This window comes from Symphalangus syndactylus, chromosome 6 (assembly GCF_028878055.3).
Source record: "Symphalangus syndactylus isolate Jambi chromosome 6, NHGRI_mSymSyn1-v2.1_pri, whole genome shotgun sequence".
Classification (NCBI taxonomy): Eukaryota; Metazoa; Chordata; class Mammalia; order Primates; family Hylobatidae; genus Symphalangus; species Symphalangus syndactylus.
In genome coordinates this window covers 132,074,025-132,097,109 of record NC_072428.2, presented here as the reverse complement: position 1 = coordinate 132,097,109, position 23,085 = coordinate 132,074,025, and the positions used below count along the sequence as shown (strand labels likewise).

The 23,085-nt window shown below is 40.2% G+C and overlaps 1 protein-coding gene across 1 annotated transcript in view; it reads right to left on the bottom strand.

The window, feature by feature from the left end:
• The window catches only part of MGAM (maltase-glucoamylase), a 239,787-nt gene that overhangs the window by 59,597 nt on the left and 157,105 nt on the right, over positions 1-23,085 (bottom strand). Inside the window, exons 12-24 of the mRNA XM_055284278.2 lie at positions 22,422-22,534; positions 21,915-22,040; positions 19,154-19,285; positions 18,890-19,006; positions 17,853-17,966; positions 16,743-16,827; positions 15,272-15,389; positions 8,318-8,489; positions 6,874-6,990; positions 6,178-6,332; positions 4,533-4,617; positions 2,977-3,033; positions 2,302-2,426 (exon numbers count right to left, since the gene is read on the bottom strand). Coding sequence (XP_055140253.1) covers positions 2,302-2,426; positions 2,977-3,033; positions 4,533-4,617; positions 6,178-6,332; positions 6,874-6,990; positions 8,318-8,489; positions 15,272-15,389; positions 16,743-16,827; positions 17,853-17,966; positions 18,890-19,006; positions 19,154-19,285; positions 21,915-22,040; positions 22,422-22,534 — 1,516 coding nt within the window. The remainder of the gene's footprint in view (positions 1-2,301; positions 2,427-2,976; positions 3,034-4,532; positions 4,618-6,177; positions 6,333-6,873; positions 6,991-8,317; positions 8,490-15,271; positions 15,390-16,742; positions 16,828-17,852; positions 17,967-18,889; positions 19,007-19,153; positions 19,286-21,914; positions 22,041-22,421; positions 22,535-23,085) is intronic.

The following is a 23,085-nucleotide window of genomic DNA, read 5'->3' as shown; positions in this document are numbered from 1 at the left end:
AGAAGTGTCCAGTGCTGTGAGGAAGATACATTTTCACCTGCCTAAGGACCATTTATACTCAGAAAGCAACAACATATAATAAGATCCATCTATTTAGTAGTAATTTATCTGATTATTGGTTATTAGTTTGTTTTGAAAGAAAAACAAATCATTCTAATGACCTACTTTATAATTTAGAATAAGAAACACAAAACATTACTCAAAGACATGGTAAAGTAGATGGACAGAGAGGAAGAGGGGGAGAGCGAGAGAGAGAAATTTTTATTTGGAATCTCTCCTCATTCTATCACTGCTCTAAGCAACCTCCCAGTTTCCTGCTCTTCTTGTTTCTCCTCTGTCACTGGACTCACATTCTCCATTGTATTCTTTCACAGTTCAGCCTTTCACTATGCAAGAAAGTTGTTTTTATTATCAACAAAGTCGTCTGCTTTCATTAAATATTCATGTACTGAGTAGCAGTCATTTCTAGGAAGTCAATGAGATACAAAAATTAATAAATCACAACTCCTGATCTGAATGACCTTAAATATTATAGGAAAAAATAGACACATTCATTAAAAAATGAAGGCGAACAATGAAAACAACACAAAAGTTAGGATATTCTAGGAGTCCAGAACCACAGTTCCAGAAATCTGGTGGGCCAGATATTCTTCTGGAGACTTACCCAGTAAAATACTCCCTGACCCTACATAAATCACAACACATATTCCTGTTAAAATATTGTTAGATTTGCAAGAAATTAAGAAATATATCCAAGAGACCAAAACAATAACAGGATAACAAAACACTGAGCTAAAACCAAAAGGGGGCTTAGTAAGGAAAACCTAGAATCTCCGTGCGGCTAATTCCCATAGCAAGGTTAAAACTGGGCTACTAAGCCTAGTGATCCAAGGTAGAAAATGTGAACCTCTGATTTCCACATGAAGCCGGGATCCTTGAAGGAAGCTAACATTAGTAATGCCAGCTGGAAGCAATTCTTGGCTTGCAAACAGAGGAGAAGGCAAATCATCTCTGGATGAATGAGACCCACATTTATAAGATTATCACAGCTTAAAAAAAATAAGATCACCAAGCACACAAGGGAATAAGTCAACATGAAAGAAAGTCAGCAAAGATAACTAACAATAGACTTAGATTCCCCTAAACATTTCGGATAATAAATTTTTCAAGTACAGAGTATACAACTATTATTGAAATACTAACAGTATTAAAGAAGAAAGACAAAAATCATCTAAGGAGCAAAATAAATATATATATATATAAGATAATATATATATATATATATTAAAAATGACCAGAAACTTGGAAGTGGCAGTGCTTCCTCTGCTGGAAGATTAAGGACAGATTTCTTGCTGCTGAAATGTAAGTTTCATTTGGATCATTAAGAATACACCAGGCAAAGAATGTTGAAAAGGATAAGTGCAAAAGCCCAAATGTAGTAAAATACATACGTATGTCTGGGAAAGAGAAAGCTTTTGGCATAGCTGGTCTGTATGTACGTGAAGGTATGGCAGGAGATAGAGTTGTTAAAGTAACGTGAAACCAGGTTGTGATTGGTTTTGAATACCCTATTAATGAAAGACTTTGGACTTCAAGCCTGGGAGCAACCAGTTGCGATTTTCATTTTGGAAAAATCAATTTGGTATCAGTGTGCAGAACAGCTTGAAGGTGAACAGTCAGAAAAAGGAAGCCAACTGGCATTGGATTTAGGGATATTTTCCATTAGTATCATAAAAAGTCTACAACTTGGAAAATTAAAGCAGTAAGAGAGGTTCAAAACAAAAGACAGGTTTCTGGCTTCCAAAGTGCTCCTTGTCTATTAAAGACAAGTAGGCTAATACTCTCAAAGGCATGAAGATATAAATGTGCACCTCTTTAGTACAGATGGAATCTATTTTTTTTGGAATCAAGTATAAAGGAATATTCAGTGACTTGGAGATTTGAGGTTTGCATAAGGTAATTTTTGAATCACAAGAAAGAAATCTTATTGGGAGAAAAGAAATAGGAAGTTGAAATTCTAGGAGGGAGGAGAGTCAAGATTCTCTAGAAATGAGAACAAGTGGGTCAAGAGTAAAGAAACATGGATGCACAGTGTGGCCAAGGCAGACAGAGGGATCAACTAACCTGGTTTGCCCAGAATTGAAAAGCATCCCAAGGGAAGAGACTTTTGGTGCTAAAGCTGCAACAGTCCTGGCCAAACCAAAGAGGCTGACCACCTGGTTATTAGTGTGTTTCGAAAAGAAATTCAAAGGGTTTAAGCAAGGACATGAATTCTGAAAGGACACTCCAGCCATGCTATACCTGGCCAGAGTGGTTGTATTTGGCTGCTGTGTGGGGAAGATGTAGCCTCCTCGAAGGTGAAGTCCAATTTTGTCTCCAGGAAGTTCCATCTCGACTTTTTGCTTCCTCCATCTCACTTGGCTCCCCTGATGCATGCAGATAAATCAAACACATTGGCATGACAGCATATTGCCCTCCACTGATTATCTACGTGCCTGGTGATCCACAGCTCTCTCCCTTTTCCAATTAGCTGAATTACAGTCTAGCCAGGCAATCAAACAACAGAAGGAAAAAAATCAAGAATAACATGTTCTGCCACCAGTTGGGGGTTTGCGAAAAATTTCTGCCATGCTGAGGCTATTTGATATATTATATAAACTGATAGTTTTAAACAGATAATCTGATTCCTGACCAAGCTCACATTGTCCATCAGTTCCCCCAATATTAATTTATGAGATACTATGTCAGCCTATCTTATTGCTGAATAAAGTATATGAAGGTATTTTTTCACATTTCATCATGACGGATGTTAGGGGTTTAGGTTAACTTTACCCAGGTTCTGCTATGAAATTACAGAAAACACTACAAAAATACTCCTCAGCATGTAGATGGATGTTTCTCTCTCCGGAAAGGTAGCTTGTCTACGCAGCTGCAGCTACAGTCTTAAGGGGTAGAAGAAAAGTCAAAGCTACTTACAGTCTCGTAGTCATACCAGATAGCATCAGGCACATATGCCACCACTTTCTCTGCACCCTGAAATTAAAAAAATGTAGTGTCCCCTGAGGGAAATAAAATGGATTTCTTTTTGTTCTCTAGGGAATTTCTTAATCATACACAGAGAGGGCAGGAATGCCCTTTCCATCCTCTGCTATTATGCCTTTCTTCGACTTCTCCTCTAATACAGATAATAGAAGCTGTAACTTGGCAACCCAGAGAGAAATCCCAAATGTAGCCACATTAGGAATAATAATAATAATAAAACATGAGTGGTGAAAAACATTCTAGCTTTACATGATTATCTCATTTAATTTTCCCAACATTCCCAAATGGTGGGTACTATTATTATTATTATGACACCTCTACAGGTGAGAAGCCAGCACAAGTCACCCCTGACCACACAGGCTCAAAGTGGCAGAGACAACAATCACATCCCAATCAGCCTGACTTCAGAGTGAGTGCTGGGAGTGCTCCCTCCTGTTTCCACAGCATGGAGCAAGTCAGGATCTGCTAAGAGAATCCAACAACAAATAGGACCACTACTGATAGAGTTTGGATGTTTGTCTCTGCCCAAATCTCATGTTGAAATGTAATCCCCAGTGTTGGCGGTGGGGCCTGGAGGGAGGTGACTGGATCATGAGGGCGGATTTCTCATGAATGGTTTACACCATTCCCTTGGCTCTGTCCTGGTGTCAGTGAGTGAATTCTTGTGAGATTTGGTTGTTTAAAAGTGTGTGGCGGCTGAGCGCGGTGACTCACGCCTGTAATCTCAGCCCTTTGGAGGCCAAGGCAGGTGGATCATCTGAGGTCAGCAGTTTGAGATCAGCCTGGCTAACATGAAACCCCGTCTCTATAAAAAATACAAAATTAGCCAAGCGTGGTGGCAGGTGCCCGTAATCCCAGCTACTCAGGAGGTTGAGGTAGGAGAATTGCATGAACCCGGGAGTTGGAGGTTGCAATGAGCCGGGATTCTGCCACTGCACTCCAGCCTAGGTGACAGAGTGAGACTCCATCTCAAAAAAAAAAAAAAAGAAAATGTGTGGCAACTCCCACCACTCCACCACCACTCCACTTTCTCTTGTTCCTGCTTTTGCTATGTGACATCCCTGCTTCTCTTCACCTTCCTCCAGGACTGTAAGCTTCCTGAGGCCTCCCTAGAAGCTGCACAGATACCAGCATCATGCTTCTTGTAAAGCTTTCAGAACTGTGAGCCAGTGAAATCTCTTTTCTTTGTAAATTACTCAGTGTCAGGAATTTCTGTATAGCAATGCAAGAACAACCTAAAATAACTTGTAACTCTAGAGTTTCCAGTAGATGCTTCTAAACTGGTTGGGAACTTGATCAAGAGAACAAAGAAATTCTAGAAAGAAAAATGTGTAATTACTAGATGTATAGCTTCTCAAAACCTAGCACACTCTCTTCAAGGCTGACTCAGTCACAGATGTCAGAAATGAGTTTGGAATAAGGAGAGAGGAGTTTGCAGGGCAGCAGGAACAGAAGCACAGATCCCTAGTGTATCTTTGTGGGACACTTACTTCATCCAGAACTGGAGTGATGAGGAGGCCAGGCCCCCATAAGAACTGTTGGTGCACATCCCAAGTGCTGTTGTCCTCGTAGAACCTGAAGACCAGAGAGACAGTTCACTGAGATTTGAGCCACTGCCAATGAGATTTGTCACAGCTCTACTCACAACCTGTTGAAAGCATGCAGGCCACCTGCCCAGGCAAACCCCCCAATTTATTCTGTGACATGACACCTACTCAAGCCCCTCTGCACCCCTAGACAGATTCCCCTTCCCCAGCTCATGTCTCCTATTCTTCCCTCAGGATAAACAGATGTTTCTATTCCAGTATGTATGCTAGGCAGGTCCCAGGCTGTAATTCTATTTTCCATAGCCCTCCTTTTTTAAAAAAGTAAGTTGAGATCCAGACATTTACATCAACATGGATGGAACTGGAGATCATTATGTTACATGAAATAAGCCAGGCATATAAAGACAAACATCACATGTTTTCACCTATTTGTGGGATCTAAAAACCAAGAACTTATGGACACAGAGAGCAGAAGGATGGTTACCACAGGATGGGAAGGGTAGTGAGGGGCGGGCTGGGAGACAGGTCAAGATGGTTAACAGATACAAAAAAAAATAGTTAGAAACAATGAATAAAACATACCATTTGATAGCAAAATAGGGTGACTATAGTCAATAATAACTTACTTGTACATTTAAAAGTAACTTAAAGAGTGTACTTGGATTTTTTATAACTCAAAGGATAAGCGCTTGAGGGGGGATGGATACCTCATTCCCATAATATTCTTATTTCACATTGCACACCTGTATCAAAACATCTCATATACCCCATAAATATATGCACCTACTATGCACCCACAAAAATTTAAAATTAAAAACTTAAGTTAAATAATCAATACGTTTCATAACTTCAGCTGACTGTCAAGAAACTGGATCTGATCATACAAAATATCAGATAATTTAACATTTTACTTTTTTCCCTTTCAGAATATCTGCCTTTTAACAAGAAATTTCATGAGCTGACAAAAACTTCCCAAAACAATGAATATATAATAGCTTGATATGTGCCTGAGGGCCTCATATGTCACCCACATAAGGGAGTTGACTGTATTTTGACAAGAAAATGCTCTTAAGTGCCTTGTTTTAGAATTAAATTAGAGATGTTCATTGCCTGAGAAATAAGAATTCTGAAATTCTATAAATCCTTTATAATATCCTCATTTGTATTTATACTGTAGGCTCATTCCTACGCTTGAACATAGTTCTGGCATTACAGTGCATTACAGACGAGACCATCACAGTCAAGATTTCAAATCCTTTGAATTAAGACTGAAGAAACTAAGGAAAAAATGATTTGTCTAAGATACAGAGTCAGTGAATGGCAGAGCAAAGAAAAGACCTGTAGTCCGATGACTTTTAGTCTAATTCTCTCACCAAAAGGGAACAGGCAAGGCTTACAAATACCAACTAGGTATTCCAGTTAGATAGATAGATAGATTAATGGATATAGATAGATAGATTACAGATATAGATATAGATAGATATGAATAACTGCCTGAATTGTTTCAGTTTTCACTCTGATATTTTATGATATAGTCAATGTCATTCCAGATGCGTTAATAAAATTTGAGGAGGTTAGGTGAACTTACTCATGCAAAAGGGGCCTGGCCACTGTGTCCCCTCGGCTGTGAGCACGAAAGAAGAGGGTGTATAGGTAGGGCAATAGAGTATAGCGGATATTAAGGTAGTGCCTGGAGGAATTCAACAGCAGGGAGTCAGCTCCAAAGGAGGCAGGATCCTGGTCCTGGGAGGAAATAGGAGTTTGCAGTTGTGGTTTGGCTGCAGGATAGCAGAAGCACCTGCAGAATTCCAGACCTCATTCATTACAACCAAGAATTTCCCTCCTGAATGACAGAGGCCAAGGTTGCAAACCTTGCTTCTGAGCAGTACCAAGTAAGTGTCTCTCCTTGGGTTTTTGATTCACCCTGCCTCCCTCATTCTTTAAGATTCCTCTCTTGGGAGGCTGCAATTTAAATAATTTTGAAGTATTTCCTTGTTTGCTTCTTATTTAAAAGCAAACAATGTAGATAAAGCGTACAGAAGTTTGAGGAAAGACCTTTACAGACACGCCATTTCCTTGAATGCAGCAGTAAATAACAGGCTAAGGCCGTTGGGCATTTTGATGATACAGCACAGGTTCTGGTTAATTGCACATGATGGTGCAAATTAGAGTAAGTGAAGACCAGGTACGAGGTTGGTTCAGCAGATCTCTTGGCAAGGATGCAGACAGATCTAGTCCTAATGTATGCCAAATTTATTCTAACTCTATTTCCTAGGAGCCTTACCTTGTAGCCTTGGCCATTGTGATTTCTAGAAAATGGATAAAATGCACCCAACTGCATCCACCGCCTACAGAGCTCCTCAGGGGCATCCAAGGCAAAGCCACATATGTCAGGACCCACCTGGAAGGACACACAGGCAACAGGTATACCTCACTTCCTTCTAACCACCCTCCTTTGCTTTCCACCAGAGACCTCCCGACTGAACCTTGCTTAAACCTCCTACCAAGAAGGCTAGGAGGGTGGTCAAAATTCGGTCATAGCCTGTGTCCACTCTTGAATGCTGGATGACTTTGAGTAAGTTACTTAACCCTTCTGTGCCTCAATTTCCTCATTTGGTCAGTGAGTACTAAATTACTACACAGGTATTTAGTAAATGACTGAGGTAATAAAAGTAATACACTTTACACACAAGAGCTTTTGGATGCATAGTACCTAGTAATACTGTTGATATTATTATTTTGACCTCACCACTATCAGCATTATTTTTCTAAAGCCTAACTCTGACCATGTCACTCACCTATTAAAAAATCTCCGGGACTTCCTTGCTGTTCCACCTTTTAGATCTTTAAAACCTGGTTCCAACCCATCTTTTTAGCATCATTTCTCATTCCAGTCCCACACACCAATACTTATAGATACATCAAATAATCCCCTTTACACTGTTTGTGCTCATTTTTATTTCTCAGTGTTAAAATGAACTTCCCCCCTCATTAGTCAGATGAAAAAATACTCACTTTTCAAGGTTAATCTCAAATGTCATCTTTTCCATGAAGTGTCCTTGACTCCCTGCCTTGATTCTTTTGTCCCTCATAATTTTGTCAGATAAATCCCTTTCTCGGGATCTCCCATAACATTTAACTCATATGTCCCTGTTGGTCCTTTCACCCTAATTTGTCATAATTATTTGTTTACACATATGTCTCCTCTTACTAAACTGTAAACCTTTGGGGCAAAGAGAAGGTACATCTTTACCATATTTATGCTTTCCTTCCCTCTCACCATGCCTACTCTGCTCAAGACCTTGAACATTCTAGGAGCTCGATTCATAAATATGTTGGATTTAACTAAAAAATGCCAAAGCCTGTAGGGTGCTAGCAATGTTATAGTTCTTCATCTTGGTACTAGATACACAGATGTGTTCGGCTGGTGAAATTCATCAGCTGTATTCTTAAGGATACATACACTTTTCTGTATAAAGTATGTTATACTTTTTTAGAAAGATATATTCTAGCACATATCAAAGTTGAACCTTCTGTCTTCATAAGATAGTACAGGAAAGAATGTCATGGTATCAAAGCCCTGCTGATGTGGATGAAGCACATGCTCTCAAGACATTAAATCCTCAGCCATGGCAGGCAGGAGAGGGGAGCTTTGTGGTTTGAAAACTTTCTAGAATGAGGTTGCCTGGGAATTTGGGTTCATAAGAGAGCTTGAGGTAGCAACTCACCATTGGGATGCCAAAAAGGTTGAACTCAAGCACGCCAGGGATGGACCATCGCAGGTCGTCCCAGGTGGCAGTGTTGTCTCCTAACCAATGTGCTGCAAACTTGCCAGAGCCCGCAAAGGTAGAACGGGTCAGAATGAAGCTTCTCTTATTAGGGAACACAGTCTTGGCAGCTCTAGCAAGGGAGAGAGATTTAAGGAGTCAATGTGGGATCTTAGCTTGTCTCAGCCCAGGGGATAGAGCAACAATACCAAAGACATCAAAAGTGAATAACCCATTCTCTTCCAACTCTCTTTCGGTACAATTAGAGTCCCTGTTGGGAGCATTCTGTATCATTAAATATGTTTTGTTTTGCTTTGTTTTGTCTTAAGAAATTTTATGCATGGAGCCAAGATGGCCGAATAGGAACAGCTCCGGTCTATAGCTCCCAGCGTGAGTGACGCAGAAGACGGGTGATTTCTGCATTTCCATCTGAGGTACCAGGTTCATCTCACTAGGGAGTGCCAGACAGTGGGCACAGGACAGTGGGTGCAGCGCACTATGCATGAGCCGAAGCAGGGCGAGGCATTGCCTTACTCGGGAAGCGCAAGGGGTCAGGGAGTTCCCTTTCCTAGTCAAAGAAAGGGGTAACAGATGGCACCTGGAAAATCGGGTCACTCCCACCCTAATACTGTGCTTTTCCAACGGGCATAAAAAACGGCACACCAGGAGATTATATCCCACATCTGGCTCAGAGGGTCCTACGCCCACGGAGTCTCGCTGATTGCTAGCACAGCAATCTGAGATTAAACTGCAAGGTGGCAGCAAGGCTGGGGGAGGGGCGCCCACCATTGCCCAGGCTTGATTAGGTGAACAAAGCAGCCAGGAAGCTCAAACTGGGTGGAGTCCACCACAGCTCAAGGAGGCCTGCCTGCCTCTGTAGGCTCCACCTCTGGGGGCAGGGCACAGACAAACAAAAAGACAGTAATAACCTCTGCAGACTTACATGTCCCTGTCTGACAGCTTTGAAGAGAGTAGTGGTTCTCCCAGCAAGCAGATGGAGATCTGAGAACAGGCAGACTGCCTCCTCAAGTGGGTCCCTGACCCCCGAGCAGCCTAACTGGGAGGCACCCTCCAGTAGGGGCAGACTGACACCTCACACGGCCAGGTACTCCTCTGAGACAAAACTTCCAGAGGAACGATCAGGCAGCAGCATTCGCGGTTCACGAAAAATCCACTGTTCTGCAGCCACCTCTGCTGACACCCAGGCAAACAGGGTCTGGAGTGGACCTCTAGCAAACTCCAACAGACCTGCAGCTGAGGGTCCTGTCTGGTAGAAGGAAAACTAACAAACAGAAAGGACATCCACACCAAAAACCCATCTATACATCACCATCATCAAAGACCAAAAGTAGATAAAACCACAAAGATGGGGAAAAACCAGAGCAGAAAAACTGGAAACTCTAAAAAGCAGAGTGCCTCTCCTCTTGCAAAGGAACGCAGATCCTCACCAGCAACGGAACAAAGCTGGACGGAGAATGACTTCGACGAGCTGAAAGAAGAAGGCTTCAGACGATCAAACTACTCTGAGCTACAGGAGGAAATTCAAGCCAGAGGCAAAGAAGTTAAAAACTTTGAAAAAGAATTAGACAAATGTATAACTAGAATAACCAATACAGAGAAGTGCTTAAAGGAGCTGATGGAGCTGAAAGCCAAGGCTTGAGAACTATGTGAAGAATGCAGAAGTCTCAGGAGCCAATGCAATCAACTGGGAGAAAGGGTATCAGCAATGGAAGATGAAATGAATGAAATGAAGTGAGAAGGGAAGTTTAGAGAAAAAAGAATAAAAAGAAATGAACAAAGCCTCCAAGAAATATGGGACTATGTGAAAACACCAAATCTACGTCTGATTGGTGTACCTGAAAGTGACGGGGAGAATGGAACCAAGTTGGAAAACACTCTGCAGGATATTATCCAGGAGAACTTCCCCAATCTAGCAAGGCAGGCCAACATTCACATTCAGGAAATACAGAGAACACCACAAAGATACTCCTCAAGAAGAGCAGCTCCAAGACACATAATTGTCAGATTTACCAAAGTTGAAATGAAGGAAAAAATGTTAAGAGCAACCAGAGAGAAAGGTCAGGTTACCCACAAAGGGAAGCCCATCAGACTAACAGCAGATCTCTCGGCAGAAACTCTACAAGCCAGAAGAGAGTGGGGGCCAATATTCAACATTCTTACAGAAAAGAATTTTCAACTCAGAATTTCATATCCAGCCAAACTAAGCTTCATAAGTGAAGGAGAAATAAAATACTTTACAGACAAGCAAATGCCGAGAGATTTTGTCACCACCAGGCCTTCCCTAAAAGAGCTCCTGAAGGAAGCACTAAACATGGAAAGGAGCAACCGGTACCAGCCACTGCAAAATTATGCCAAATTGTAAAGACCATCGAGGCTAGGAAGAAACTGCATCAACTAACGAGCAAAATAACCAGCTAACATCATAATGACAGGATCAAATTCACACATAACAATATTAACTTTAAATGTAAATGGACTAAGTGCTCCAACTAAAAGACACAGACTGGCAAATTGGATAAAGAGTCAAGACCCATCAGTGTGCTGTATTCAGGAAACCCATTTCACGTTGAGAGACACACATAGGCTCAAAATAAAAGGATGGAGGAGGATCTACCAAGCAAATGGAAAACAAAAAAAGGCAGGGGTTGCAATCCTAGTCTCTGATAAAACAGACTTTAAACCAACAAAGATCAAAAGAGACAAAGAAGGCCATTACATAATGGTAAAGGGATCAATTCAACAAGAAGAGCTAACTATCCTAAATATATATGCACCCAATACAGGAGCACCCAGATTCATAAAGCAAGTCCTGAGTGACCTACAAAGAGACTTAGACTCCCACACAATAATAATGGGAGACTTTAACACCCCACTGTCAACATTAGACAGATCAACGAGACAGTAAGTTAACAAGGATACCCAGGAATTGAACTCAGCTCTGCACCAAGCAGACCTAATAGACATCTACAGAACTCTCCACCCCAAATCAACAGAATATACATTCTTTTCAGCGCTACACCACACCTATTCCAAAATTGACCACATAGTTGGAAGTAAAGCTCTCCTCAGCAAATGTAAAAGAACAGAAATTATAACAAACTGTCTCTCAGACCATAGTGCAATCAAACTAGAACTCAGGATTAAGAAACTCACTCAAAACTGCTCAACTACATGGAAACTGAACAACCTGCTCCTGAATGACTACTGGGTACATAATGAAATGAAGGCGGAAATAAAGATGTTCTTTGAAACCAACGAGAACAAAGACACGACATACCAGAATCTCTGGGACACATTCAAACCAGTGTGTAGAGGGAAATTTATAGCACTAAATTCCCACAAGAGAAAGCAGGAAAGATCCAAAATTGACACCCTAACATCACAATTAAAAGAACTAGAAAAGCAAGAGCAAACACATTCAAAAGCTAGCAGAAGGCAAGAAGTAACTAAAATCAGAGCAGAACTGAAGGAAATAGAGACACAAACAACCCTTCAAAAATTAATGAATCCAGGAGCTGGTTTTTTGAAAAGATCAACAAAATTGATAGACCGCTAGCAAGAATAATAAAGAAGAAAAGAGAGAAGAATCAAATAGACGCAATAAAAAATGACAAAGGGGGTATCACCATCGATCCCACAGAAATACAATCTACCATCAGAGAATACTACAAACACCTCTACGCAAATAAACTAGAAAATCTAGAAGAAATGGATAAATTCCTCGACACATACACCCTCCCAAGACTAAACCAGGAAGAAGTTGAATCTCTGAATAGACCAATAACAGGCTCTGAAATTGTGGCAATAATCAATAGCTTACCAACCAAAAAGAGTCCAGGACCAGATGGATTCACAGCCGAATTCTATCAGTGGTACAAGGAGGAACTGGTACCATTCCTTCTGAAACTATTCCAATCAACAGAAAAAGAGGGAATCCTCCCTAACTCATTTTATGAGGCCAGCATCATCCTGATACCAAAGCCGGGTAGAGACACAACCAAAAAAGAGAATTTTAGACCAATATCCTTGATGAACGTTGATGCAAAAATCCTCAATAAAATACTGGCAAACCAAATCCAGCACCACATCAAAAAGCTTATACACCATGATCAAGTGGGCTTCATCCCTCGAATGCAAGGCTGGTTCAACATACACAAATCAATAAATGTAATCCAGCATATAAACAGAACCAAAGACAAAAACCACACGATTATCTCAATAGATGCAGAAAAGGCCTTTGACAAAATTCAACAACCCTTCATGCTAAAAACTCTCAATAAATTAGGTATTGATGGGATATATCTCAAAATAATAAGAGCTATCTAAGACAAACCCACAGCCAATACCATACTGAATGGGCAAAAACTGGAAGCATTCCCTTTGAAAACTGGCACAAGACAGAGATGCCCTCTCTCACCACTCCTATTCAGCATAGTGTTGGAAGCTCTGGCCAGGGCAATTAGGCAGGAGAAGGAAATAAAGGGTATTCAATTAGGAAAAGAGGAAGTCAAATTGTCCCTGTTTGCAGATGACATGATTGTATATCTAGAAAACCCCATCGTCTCAGCCCAAAATCTCCTTAAGCTGATAAGCAACTTCAACAAAGTCTTAGAATACAAAATCAATGTACAAAAATCACAAGCATTCTTATACACCAATAACAGACAAACAGAGAGCCAAATCATGAATGAACTCCCATTCACAATTGCTTCAAAGAGAATAAAATACCTAGGAATCCAACTTACAAGGGACATGAAGGACCTTTTCAAGGAGAACTACAAACCACTGCTCAATGCAATAAGAGAGGATACAAACAAATGGAAGAACATTCCATGCTCATGGGTTGGAAGAATCAATATCGTGAAAATGGCCATACCGCCCAAGGTAATTTATAGATTCAATGCCATCCCCATCAAGCTACCAATGACTCTTCACAGAATTGGAAAAAACTACTTTAAAGATCATATGGAATCAAAAAAGAGCCCACATCGCCAAGTCAATCCTAACCCAAAAGAACAAAGCTGGAGGCATCATGCTACCTGACTTCAAACTATACTACAAGGCTACAGTAACCAAAACATCATGGTACTGGTACCAAAACAGAAATATAGATCAATGGAACAGAATAGAGCCCTCAGAAATAACGCCACAGATCTACAACTATCTGATCTTTGACAAACCTGACAAAAACAAGCAATGGGGAAAGGATTCCCTATTTAATAAATGGTACTGGGAAAACTGGCTAGCCATATGTAGAAAGCTGAAACTGGATCCCTTCTTTACACCTTATACAAAAATTAATTCAAGATGGATTAAAGACTTACATGTTAGACCTAAAACCATAAAAACCCTAGAAGAAAACCTAGGCATTACCATTCAGGACATAGGCATGGGCAAGGACTTCATGTCTAAAACACCAAAAGCAACAGCAACAAAAGCCAAAATTGACAAATGAGATCTAATTAAACTAAAGAGCTTCTGCACAGCAAAAGAAACTACCATCAGAGTGAACAGGCAACCTACAGAATGGGAGAAAATTTTCACAACCTACTCATCTGACAAAGGGCTAATATCCAGAATCCACAATGAACTCAAACAAATTTACAAGAAAAAAACAAACAACCCCATCAAAAAGTGGGCGAAGGACATGAACAGACACTTCTCAAAAGAAGACATTTATGCAGCCAAAAAACACATGAAAAAATGCTCATCATCACTGGCCATCAGAGAAATGCAAATCAAAACCACAATGAGATACCATCTCACACCAGTTAGAATGGCCATCATTAAAAAGTCAGGAAACAACAGGTGCTGGAGAGGATGTGGAGAAATAGGAACACTTTTATACTGTTGGTGGGACTGTAAACTAGTTCAACCATTGTGGAAGTCAGTGTGGCGATTCCTCAGGGATCTAGAACTAGAAATACCATTTGACCCTGCCATCCTATTACTGGGTATATACCCAAAGGACTATAAATCACGCTGCTATAAAGACACATGCACACGTATGTTTATTGTGGCACTATTCACAATAGCAAAGAGTTGGAACCAACCCAAATGTCCAACAACGATAGACTGGATTAAGAAAATGTGGCACATATACACCATGGAATACTATGCAGCCATAAAAAATGATGAGTTCATATCCTTTGTAGGGACATGGATGAAACTGGAAAACATCATTCTCAGTAAACTATCGCAAGGTCAAAAAACCAAACACCGCATGTTCTCACTCATAGGTGGGAATTGAACAATGAGAACACATGGACACAGGAAGGGGAACATCACACTCCGGGGACTGTTGTGGGGTAGGGGGAGGGGGGAGGGATAGCATTAGGAGATACACCTAATGCTAAATGACAAGTTAATGGGTGCAGCATACCAACATGGCACATGGATACATATGTAACAAACCTGCACATTGTGCACATGTACCCTAAAAATTAAAGTACAATAAAAAAAATTCTGGCCGGGCGCGGTGGCTCACGCTTGTAATCCCAGCACTTTGGGAGGCCGAGGCAGGCAGATCATGAGGCCAGGAGATCGAGACCACGGTGAAACCCCGTCTCTACTAAAAATACAAAAAATTAGCCGGGCGTGGTGGCGGGCGCCTGTAGTCCTAGCTACTCGGAGAGGCTGAGGCAGGAGAATGGCGTGAACCCAGAAGGCGGAGCTTGCAGTGAGCCGAGATCGCGCCACTGCACTCCAGCCTGGGCGACAGAGCAAGACTCTGTCTCAAAAAAAAAAAAAAATTCTTCAATATATTAAAAAAATGAAAGAAATTTTATGCATTAGCCCCATAATCTCCAAGAATTAAAAACATACATATATATATATATATATATATATTCTTTATATTCAATAATTAGCAGGTCCTAGCCATAGTGGCCTTACTCTGCTGTAGCGACCGCCATGGAGTAGCCATACAGATTGTGAACGTCATATTGCTTGCCCCAGTGCTGCACTGCATCCATACAGAGAGTCTTGCAGAACAGGTGCCCATCCAGGATTCCTGAAACAATAGCAGGATCGATCAGTGAGAGCCTAAGTTGCACATTTCCTGCTCCTCGACTATCACACAATTCGAAATGACAGCCCCCTGGGCAGGCACTTTTGTGGGCATCCTGTAAACAGTCACACTGCTCCCTTACTATTAGAATGCTATCCACTTGGAGTAGTTCCTCTGATATAGAAATGAATTCTGCTGACCCACACACATCCTCCCACTGGAGCTCTCATGTGATTAGAGGCAGACACTTGGAAGTAAGAAGATTCATTCAGGCCTGAGGTTCAATCTGAATTCTCCAAACTCAGCTAAGTTAAGTGGTCCAAGAATGGAAATACTGAATGAAAGTGTAAATTAATTTCTGACTCCTTCTGTCCCCTGATCACATATTGTAGAGAATGATTTCCAATCTCTCCTGTATTCATCTATTCATCTCTGCTCCCATTGCACCACTCTGGTTGAGATCCACATCATCTGTGGATCTTAACCATTGCAGTAGCTTTGTCATGTCTTATTTACCTCCTATGTATCTATTTCTAGTTCACACTATATATTAATGCCAGGTTCATATTTCCAAAACCATCTGACTACGATGCTTCTCTCTTACTAAAAGATAAGTAGCTTCTAACACCAAAAGAATAAAATATGAACTGTTTAGCCTCTCATCCAAGCCCCTCAGCATTTGATTATAACCTACCTGTCCCAATTTCCTCTCCTCCCACCATATTGAAGCCTTCATAAGTTATTATCATCTTAGCAGTTTTTTCCTTTCTCAATCAAGATATAATATGTCCTTGAACCTCTAGCATTCTTCAACTATGGCTGATGATATGATGCCAAGGCCACATCCTGAGAGATAGTGTTGTCCAAAGTTCAATCAAAGCTGAGTATCATCACGTTTACTGACTTTGACCTCCCAGGTCATGAGTTCTGTCTTTTCATCCTGTGACTCAGTTCTTCACACTGTGGACACATCAGACATAACCCTCACCTGATGACCAAGGCTGGTTACCTGGTGTCTCTCTGGTAAACCCTGGCCTGTGGGTGCATACCTGAGAATGACATAAACTTACCACTAGCCTCTGGCCTCTACACTTTATCCTCTCTAGATCTTCCCTAGAAGTAGCTTTGACTATAAGTAGAAGTACTAGATTGCCCCTTTTGAATTTGTGCATCTTTTAGGAAAGCATAGCGTGTTTTTATTTTCCTTCACAGTTTTCCTTATATATTACCCACATATTTCTTTTTCTATGCACACTTATGAACAAATTCACTTGCCAGATTTTTCAGATCTGTCCTTATGAATTTATAATATGAAATACATACGGCTACTTTAATCTGCTGACCACCAAGACTTACTGGGAGTGAATGGGGGATTATTTAGGTTGTTTGTGGAACATCCTGAGACCGAACCATCAACAAAGTTGGAGACTTCATTCATATCCTATAAGACAAAGAGCAAAAACTATTAAGAAAAAGCAACATGCTATCTTATGATGTAGTGATGGTGTCTTTTTTTAATTAATCAGATTAATTATTCCAGATATTTTAAAGGGGTATTTATATAAATGGAATAGAGCAGGTATTCTTGTCTTGTCTACCCACTGAAGGCTTCATGAAGAAGGTTCTTAACCTCTCTTCAAATAGTATGTCTATAATCACTGGAAATGAACAATTCCCAAACATATCAGGTGAAAAAATTTCAATTTATATGATGACATGTTTCAACTTATACGTTTTTCCATATATCTAAATATAACTGTAAATACATATACATATAAATACATATAAACATATATATGGAGAGAAAAGGAGAGAGAGAGCACATAAAGGTCTAGAAAGATGCATTCCAACATATTGATAATAAATGTCTTTGGTTGCTATAATTTAAGAGGATTTTTGCTTTTATCTTTTTAACTCTCTGTATTGTTTGAATTTTCTACAGTTCTCTTAGAAAAAGTTTCAACTCTGCAGCTCCCTAAATTTTGATAACCCTCAGCTAGGTTACTTTCTTTCATCTGACATCATATGAGACATTTTTCTTTACCACAGGCATAGTTTGTTCATGCACCTGAGTACTTTGGCTCTGATCAATTTGTTCAACATGTCCAAAAGGAAGAGTCTTCAACTAGCAATTGAACAATTTGTATACTTTGCAACAACGTAAGGAGTACATGACCTATTCTGACTTCAGCTCATTCCTTTGTAAAAAAAAAAAAAAAAAAAAAAAAGCTAGACTTGGGAAAAAAAATTCTGAGTTTCCTTTCAGGTCTAACATTTTGACTTTTATTCTAAGCTATGTGTTTTAGTAAGATTATTTAAATAGTAAGATAGTGAATACTGACAATGATTGTTATACTTCCTTTCTTCTCCTCCTCCTCTCCCTATGCTCCGTGACTCAAAGATACAGATACAGATATACACAATCTGAATATTTGTCACCTAATAATCCAAGTGTAAACAACTCACAATCCAGATTCCATCAAACTCCACTTGATTGTGAAAAAGCTCAAATTCCTTTGTCCACCAAACAGCACAGTTGGGATTGGTATAATCAGGAAACACAGTTTGTCCAGGCCAGACCTTCAGGAGAAAAAGAAAAACACTGATAAGAGTAAATTAAACAAACATAGAATAAAGTAAAGTACTTTGCAAAGAAATTCCTAATATGATCACAGCAACCGAGGTACCCAGGAACACATCCTTTTTAGTTAGGAAGGTGCAGTGCTCAGAATACTTAAAATAAATGCCAGGGTCACTTGAAGAAAAATGCATTTCAAAAAATGTTTAAGTCCTTAATGAATAAAATTCGTGGAAAAAGGCATTGTCTAACTTAGTCATCTTTACTCTCTACACTTCTTTGTTCTTAATTCTGGGAATAGTAAATGGGGGAAGAGCATTGTGTAAATTTCAGCTACTCCACTATAAGCTGTGGATTCTAACATCATTTACTTTTCTCTCTTTCTTTGCTATCCAATTTCCCCCAGACACTATACTCTGAAAAGGTCATCAGAGGCCTTAGAAGTGAACAAGCAGATAACACCTTCCTGAAAAAACAAGGACAAACAAACATTTGAGAAAGAAGTGGGTACACTTGTCAAATACTGCAGGAAAATTGAGTAGGAAGAGGTATGAAACAGTTCCGCTGGACTTACCAGTGAGAAAGTAACCTCACTGCTTTTTGCCAGAGCAGTGTCAGGGAAGTGATGGGGGAAGAAAGGAGACCACAGTCAGCTGCAGAGTGTGTGGGAGGTGAGAAAGTGGACACTCAGTGTGTGAGCTGTTGTTTAAAGGGACTTACTTGGCCGTGAAGGGAATCAAAAAGCTAGGATGGCCAGCATGCACTTGGGCATGAAAGGGCAGAGGAGAATTTATCCCCAGCATATATAAATATACTGAAAATATACAATAAAACAATTACATGCACACACACACACACACACACACACATTTCACACACCCCTATGCAGCCCCTCCACCAGCCTCCAGCCTTCCCATTAAGTTACCTCCCCAATGAGTGGAGTCACTCCATCTGAACTATTCACCCATATCTTCATATCTGAACCCCTGTCATATGGGCCATAAGGTTTACTTGAGGAAGAGTTGTTGGAGATGGCTGGATCCTAAAAAGAGGAAGAATACAATGAAGGAACTAGCTGGAAACTGGAGGCACTGAAAGGAGATTGGGAACTCGGGGAGAAAGCAGGGGAGATGGGTGTATGATACAGAGGAGCAAATACCTAATTTGGGGGAAAGAGGGCAGTACATACCACAATGATGACAAGCTTCTGCCCATTATTGTGTAACTCGTTGACAAATTCAGGGAAGCCTTTAAAATCCACTGGATCATAAGTGAAGTCCCTTCTCTCATCCATATAGTCAATATCAGCATGCTGAACATCCTGAAAGAATATACAAAGTCCACAATTAGTGCCAGGAATTTCCATGGTAAAACGAAATCAAACTTTCACTGTTATTATTCAGGATAAACAACAACTCTGTTCTGGGCTCTAAACAGAGTTCTTAATCAGTTCCTGGCATCTGAGTACTTCTTTTCCAATGGTGATTTCAAAAACACATGACCGGTTGGTTCCCTAGGGCTTGGCCCCATCCCTGCCATCAGGTGAACTGCATCATCCTATCCTTGCCTGGCACTCTGGCATTAAAAATCAATCAAGCAAACAACACCAATTATGACAAACCCCTAAGACAATCAGACATATCCACCTAAGAAATGACCTAAATTTCACCCTATTCACAAGATAAAGAAGGGAAGAGACTGTCTCTCTCCCAAATCTCCCTCATTTTACTACCCCACGTTTTATTTTGTTACTTCGCTTCTACCCCACATCTTTGTTGTTTATGCTATCCCAATTTTACCTGTATAAACACAGTGAAGCCCAGAATAAAATGTACCCTTCTCTACAAGCTAGGTTTGGCTCCAACGGAATAGAGTAGGGGAGAGAAGAGGATTATTCTAGAGACTACTGAGCTTTTCCCTTTGCATCTCTTGTTAAATTTCACTCCCAATAGTACCCGATATCATAGGTACATTCAAAGTTAGCCATTCAAAGTACAAAAATATTTTATTACATGTCCATACTATATCCTTTTGTTCAGTTAAATGTGCCAGATTTTGACATGTATACTGAACTCAGGTAATAGTGTTCAGTTCCCTGTCTAAACACTCCCTCTCACATCTCACACCACTAGGCAGCAGTAATAGTCCAATTCTTTCATTTCCTGGAGCACTTAAACAGGAAATGTCTATCTATATGTAAGGAAAGTGGCATAAAAAAAGAGATGGCCACTATGATATTAGAGATCTGGGCTTGAAAACTAGTTCCTCTAGTTTTCTAATACTAAATGGGATTTCTAATCTTAAATGGAGGTTTTTGTTTTTTTTTTTCCCTCAAGACTGTCTAGCTCTGTTGCCCAGGCTGGAATACAGTGGCACAATCTCGGCTCACTGCAACCTCCACCTCCCGGGTTCAAGTGATTCTCGTGTCTCAGCTTCCCAAATAGCTGGGATTACAGGCACCTGCCATCACGCCCAGCTAATTTTTTTTTGTTTTTGTATTTTTAGTAGAGACGGGGTTTCACTGTGTTGCCCAGGCTGGTCTCGAACTCCTGACCTCATGATCTGCCTGCCTCGGCCTCCCAAGTGCTGGGATTACAAGCATGAGCCACCGCGCCCAGCCAATGGAGTTCTAATAGTAAAATGGAGTTGCTGAGATAACTAAAGAAGGCATCTAGCACACTGCCTGCCACGAGAGTTCACCACATTGTAGTGTTCATTATTATGGTGGCTATGTTAATTGTCCTTTGGCTCAGTCGTGCTTTTACCACTTTTTCTGTTATCCCTCCTCCAACCCACCCCCACATGTATAAAGATATTTCATGCTGGAGAATGAGCAGTGGGACCCGCAGCCAAACTGAGAGTGCATTCATCCACCCAAATGTCTTTATCTGCCCTGACTTTCTGCTTCCCCCATCTCCTCAGTGTTCCTAGGCTTTTTGAATCTCAATTCCATTCAGCACTTTCTTTTACACTTCATATTTATGGACTATCTTTCTGCCAAATTAAAAAATGTCTACTGAAGCTTGGCTTCAATTGCAAAATGACCACTCTAAAGAGAAAGGGAAATTTTGCTTATTCCCAATTTAACAGTAATCAAAATATCAATGTAAAAACACATGGACCTGAAACTTGTATTATTTTTCACAGCCATGTAGTCATGCAGTATTTGTTCTGTCATCAATTATCTATGTGGTCTTTGTCATGGTATTTCCCCATGATAGCCTCAATTTACTATCTGTGAAAAAAAATGATGCTAACCCAGATGACTCATGGTTATTCCAGCAATATAATTATTTTGAACTAAATTCCTGGGGTCTAGAACTACTCCGCTTCCTCAATTCCTCTTTAAAATATCTGTTACAACGTAGGTAGGGAGCCTGGGGATCTACATCATTCATGACCTGACACTAAACCTAAGAACCTAAGAATTTAGACATGAAATCTTACGCCAGAATCTTAGAGGAATTTCTAAAAATATGATACAACTTTTATGTTAAGTCCCTGCCATGACACTTTTGAGTCAAAGCAAACCAAGAACATGTGTAAGGCAAGAAAATCCATACCGAGAAGCATTAAAATGCTACAATTCAAGCTAAAGAGACAAATACCTTGAAAACCCAAATAAAAACACCTGTAAAATGTAGTCAATACAGTAAGCACAAAAAAGTTTACTAATAAAATACATGATAAGAAAAATAGAGACAAAAACAGATTGCCTCCCAACACATAATTATGGTCTCCCAGTCTATTTCATACTATAAAAAACTATGGTTCCTTGAAAAAATTATTGGTCCAACAAAAAAAAATGTCTAGTATTCTGAGTATCTAAAACTTCTTTCATTATCAAATAAATAAATCAATTAAACTCAAGGAGAGAAAATATAAACAGTTGTTCTTTCTCTTCGAGGGAATTTCTTTACTTTTGGAGAACTGTTGAAAACCTTGCTTACATAAGGGAGCTGTGCTGCGCGATTTCTCTCCACGACTTCCCTCATGTTGTCTAAGGTTCCATATTCGTAACGACTGAGGTGAAATCCAAGCGCCCAGTAGGAGGGAAGGGCTGGCCGCCCAATAAGCTGAAAGAAGCATGTGAAGTGAAAATTAGCAATACTCTGTTTTTAATAAAAATTTTTCGAAGCATTGCTTTCAGGGCACCAAACATAGTCCATTTCCCAATGCACTGATTCATTAACGTTAGAATGTTAGTCTATTTTTCCAGCCCCTTCATAAATGTTTGAGGGTAGGGCCATGTTTGGGGCACCTTTATAGTCTCTCACCTTCTTATAACATAAAAATGCTATACAGCAAGTTTCCATTGCATATATCAAATCTGTTCTTTAATATCTCAAATTTGTAACAGCAGATTTTGTGGGTCACACTTGCACATGAATTTTACTTTTTTAAAATATTTGCTGTTGAGGATTTCCTCAGTCATCATCTTGACATCCTAAGTTTACCTCTAGATATTCTTGAACAACTTGCTCTGGAGTGTTTCCCAAGAACACATAGAAGTCGAGAATGCCCCCAGTGGTGCGGTAAGTGATGGCTGGCGCAGGCTGAAGGACAACCTCTTGAAAGGTTAAAAATGAACAAAATAAAAATCAGAATTGATTCTTGAATAGTAACTACCAAGTTTTAAAATAACACAGGATCACTAACCATGTGAACATTAACAAAGTGACCCTAGTGCCTCACATTGTGAATACCAAGGGAAAACCCTGACCATCCAAGTCCACCCTCACAGCACATGGCAGCCAAGGCATCTTTTCTGTGGCAGATTTTAATAATACTGACTGGAGTGTCTTAGTGTCTTGTGCCAGGCCCCAGGTTCTGGGGAAAAAGCAGCCAGGCTTATGAAGGGGTCCAGAATAAGCCACTGTGACGTAAAAAAATTATTTTGGACTGAAGGCATTTAAGTTACTGAAATCCCTGATGTACCTAAAAGCAGAGCCTCCCAAAAGAACTCAATAAAAAGCAATTGTCATAAATCTGCTCCAAGCAGTACCTCTAATCTTCTCTGAGACAACAGGCACCATTCCCACATAGACAGTGTCACAAGACTATCACAACCTCCCACCTACTCTCCTAAGGGCCCATTTATCTTTCCAAAAAGTCATTTGT